The sequence below is a fragment of the Eurypyga helias genome, unplaced genomic scaffold (assembly GCF_000690775.1).
Source record: "Eurypyga helias isolate BGI_N326 unplaced genomic scaffold, ASM69077v1 scaffold4710, whole genome shotgun sequence".
Taxonomy (NCBI): domain Eukaryota; kingdom Metazoa; phylum Chordata; class Aves; order Eurypygiformes; family Eurypygidae; genus Eurypyga; species Eurypyga helias.
Genome location: NW_010223741.1, coordinates 48,885 through 53,005, shown reverse-complemented (window position 1 = coordinate 53,005; position 4,121 = coordinate 48,885). Strand labels below are relative to the sequence as shown.

Below are 4,121 nucleotides of genomic sequence, written 5' to 3'. Positions count from 1 at the left end.
CAGGAATAAGATTAAAGGTGCTTAAGTCTGTAGAGTTGTTTCTAATTTGTACGTGTCATTTCAGTGGCATTTGAACAGAACTCTGTCTCTTCCCCTCCCTGCTCCCCTGTGGTACTGTGCTTGAGTTAGGGCTGAGAAGCCAAGCTATTGGAAGAAAATTCATTTTGTTCCCTAATTATTATGCTGGCACTCGGGAGATAATTTTTCCCTTCATGCACTGCCAATTAATATGCAAATGAGCTGATAAATATTTATACCATGATTTAAATTATGCAGGGAGCGCTTTCAGTGTATTCTGCAAATGAATTGTTCATGGACTTCAAAGTGCTGGCTGCTGTGCTAACGAGGGGAGATTTGCATAAGGCCCTAATCAGGCGCATACTGATTAAGCTTCATTATGGAAACTGCCAGCTGCAATCTTTGTTTCTATTTTATTACAAAAAGGGGAACTTTTCACGCTTCAGTCGCCTTGACAATGTCAGACACAGCTAGTAGGAGAGACTAAAACTCCACTGAGCAACTGAAGTTTCCCTGTTCAGTTGAAGATTGCTATGGTGTAACTGAAGTTGTATTTCTCCCCCCACCTCCCCACTCCCTTTCTTGTTAGGTCGAGAGCAGTAGTGTAGGTTTGATAGAAATTGCCATTCTCCCTTTCCTTGGACTATCTGAACCTGTACAGGATACTACAGCAATGCTGGACTGCAGCGACTACGTTCTAGGTGGGTACCAGCTCAGCTCTTTCTTATAAGCGTTTAATATGGAAATAGAGGCTGTGAGGTTGACTATGCATAGAGGCTTAATCACATATGCAGAGGCTAAGGGAAGGTGTTCGTGAGGCTGAACCTCACCAGTGAATCGGCAGCAAGTAGCTGCCTGGTAGATATATACATAGATAGATCTGTACCAGGGAAATACACGTTTTGTTTTTTTTTTATTCTCCAGGAGAACTCCTTTCCTCTGCACTGGAGAGATTTGCTGCTGGGCGTGGATGATATTAATACAGACCTTTTGCTTTTAGGATTTCAGTCTGAGAAGCATTTGGCTTCTAACAAACACCGGACTTGACTTTGCATATGTGTGTGTTATAAATTTTAAAGCATTAAAAGGCAGGAGAGAGTCCCAGTCTCTAAGAATTTGGTAGCTGTATTGCACTGTTCCCAACAGAATGTGTATTATGTCTGTGTATTTTTAATGCAATAGCAAGGTTCTTCGTGCGTAATAGAAAGTAAGGTGGAGTCCACAGTGGTTGCCATTGATACCGGTGCAAGCTGTGCCTAAGGTTACTGGGATAACATTATTTCCTGCGCTGAGATTCCATCAGGATGGCAGAACTGACATGCCATATTTTATTCTTCATGTCTTTTACAGTTATTTATTACAATTTTACAATAACTTTTATTTATTTTCAAGGCTCTTTCCCGAAAGCTCAGTGCATAGATTTTTGTTCTTCTTACTCTTTTGATTCCATTATATGAGTTTATGTAAGCACTTACATGTCAGAGTGGGAGAATTTCTTTTTGGATGGTGAATTTTAAAGCAGACATCTGAATACTTGTTTCTGAATATGAAGTGTTTTTTTGAAAATGAATTTCTAGTGAATTCTTGGCATGTTTTCGCTCACATTGAACTTTGGTTTTTCCATACGCATCGATGAGTCATTTTTGCTGGTGCTGATGGAGTATTAGGCAGTTTCACTTTAATGGGTGAAAGGAAATAGTTAATGATATATTCCACGTTGAGACTTTATGTGTTTTACTGGCAATGTACAGGCCCTAATACTCCGTGTTGGTCCAGTATCCGCTGCCCCTTTCCTTTTCGTACCTTTTGAAATGTTCCGGAGGGGGTGTGAAAGCCTGGCCCGGCACGGCCCTGCGACACCCTCAGCCCTGCCAGCGGAGTAGCAGCACCGCATGTGTTCACTCCTGAGAGTCTGATTTCAGTCACGCACCTGCTGCTTTCGCTCCTTCCTTCTGCGGAGTTTGTTTGTAGAGAATGTTGGCAGAAGTTGTAGCCTAGGGCCTGCCTTTAAAACCCGAGTAAGATCTGAAGGAAAAAGATAAGGTGAGGGCATTATGGTTTGGGGTTTTTTTTAGCCCACTTTATTTGTGTATTCTTTCAACTTTAAAGCAGAAATTGTATGAGCGTGTATAAACCAAATAACCTTTTTATTTGAGGTATAATGAATCCATAGGTTTAGTATCCTGCGGATATGCGTCTGTTTGGCTGGTAGCAAGTTTTGTGCTTCAGATGTATGTCATACCATTTGCAATGGAAATAGCGGCATTGTTCTTGATGCTTTACATGCAGAAGGCCCACAGATTGAGTCAGCTGGTGAAATAATAGATGCTATCCTTCGTTTGAACCTGAGCAGTACCAGAAAGATGTTTCTTCATCCAACTTGATGCTTTTTTTTTTTTTTCCGCAGTAGCAACATTTGAGGTCTTTGTTAGGGATGCATCTTTACAATAAAAATGTCTCCGTTTAGACATGCTTTTGGTAGTTGAGTAAACTTTATGGGTATGTCTAGTACTAGGAAGCGCTAAAAACCTTTTCTAAAAGGAGTTATTTTGCAGCATAGCCTGAAAGAAAAACATAGTTGCCTTATGAAAAGAGGTCTGTACAGTTCTAACTTTGCCCTGAGCAACCTTGCTGGTCGTGCAGGAAGGTTTAGCATATGAGCCTCCCCGTACCAGAGGGAACTTCCAGTCACTATGTTGCTTGGAATTCTATGCACAGGACAGTTGTGTCGCCCCTCTGGGTTTATTTTGTTTATACTGCCATCAGTATCCTGCACAGTGGGTCTAATACAACAGTTTCTGCAACAAACCAGCACAGGAGGCCTTGTGTTGTTTGTCTTGCAAGAGCTTTCTGAGGTGGTTCAGGGAATGGATCCCACCTTGTTGAGAGATGGTATCAATCTGTGCTCCTCCCTCCTGTGCTCACTGCTATCATGAGCTCAGGCTATCCTTGTGCTCTGGCCTTAAAAAACACATCCTGTCTCCAGCAGCCCTGTGGGTTAGCTTGGTTTCCACAATCAAGTATGTTGGACTTCAAAGCCCTCTGCTCATTTTTGGATGAGGACTTTTCCTGTTTCTGTCCAAAGAGAAGCCTCCCATTCAGTGGTCTCTGAACTTTAATTTCACCAGCCAGCTGCATGTGAAGGAACCAACTAATGCTGTTTATCAAATGAATGTTGCTTATAATCCCTTCAAATAAATGTGCTGTTGCCACAACAATAAACTCAATTTAAGGTACACACAACTCCCAGATAGAAACCTACTTGTATTTGCTTTACACACAGGTCTGTCAGCAGGGAGCGGCACGACAATCGTTTCTGTGCCGTCAGTGGAACCCTTGTTCTGTTTCTAGAGTGTGGATCGTACTATCCAAATGTGGAAAATGACAAAATAAGGAGCCAGGAAGCAATAGGTTCTGTACCTGCAACCTTAGCAGAGACTGTGACCTCATAGCTTGAACGTGCTAAGCAGAGGTGGTGAAAAACGGTGCAAAACTTGCAGCCTGTTGCTGAAGGGTGGGCCAGCAGCAGTGCTCAGCTGGAAAGTTCCTCCGCACTCGCGCTCCTTTCAAAAAGCAGTTTAACCCATCTGCCTTTATGCTGGGAGTAACACCGATAGTTCGGACCTCTTTCACACATGGCTGACATTGCAAAGATTTAAGCACAGGAACTCTGAGAAGAGCTGAGGCTCTGCTTGAGTTAACTGGTTGGGGGAAGAGTCCTCTGGGTTTTCTAGGCCCTGCTGGGCTCAACTGCAGCAGTTGTTTACATGGAAAATTACATTCATCTTAAAAATCTTAAATTGTGTTTCCTAACTGCTTATTGGAGTTTTTCCAAGGTTGATGTCTCCCAGCTTTTCCCTCACACGTGCTGCATTTCTAACTAGTTCCCTCCTCTTGCCACCCCGCATTCCCAGCCAGTCTTCCCTCGTGGCTCCTGTTTTCCTTCAGGCCCTGTCCATGTGCTTCGCTCCTCCTGGCTCCCGCTTTCTTTCCTCTGCTGCTGTCACCCTGGTCCTGGTAGCCTGAGGGTGACGCTGGTCTCTCTGGGCAGTAGCAGGTGATAGTACACGGCAACAGTCCGGCTTCCCATTTCCAGCTCTCTG

General features: G+C 43.5%; 1 protein-coding gene across 2 annotated transcripts in view; it reads left to right on the top strand.

The window, feature by feature from the left end:
* Positions 1-691: 691 nt before the first annotated feature.
* POU2F1 (POU class 2 homeobox 1) overlaps positions 692-4,121 on the top strand; it is a 51,975-nt gene continuing 48,545 nt past the window's right edge. The window contains exon 1 of one of the 2 annotated variants that reach the window (XM_010150832.1): positions 692-719. In XM_010150832.1, the coding sequence (XP_010149134.1) occupies positions 692-719 (28 nt within the window). Of the gene's footprint in view, positions 720-3,527; positions 3,595-4,121 lie in introns of those variants that run through there. The other variant, XM_010150980.1, reaches the window with a different exon arrangement.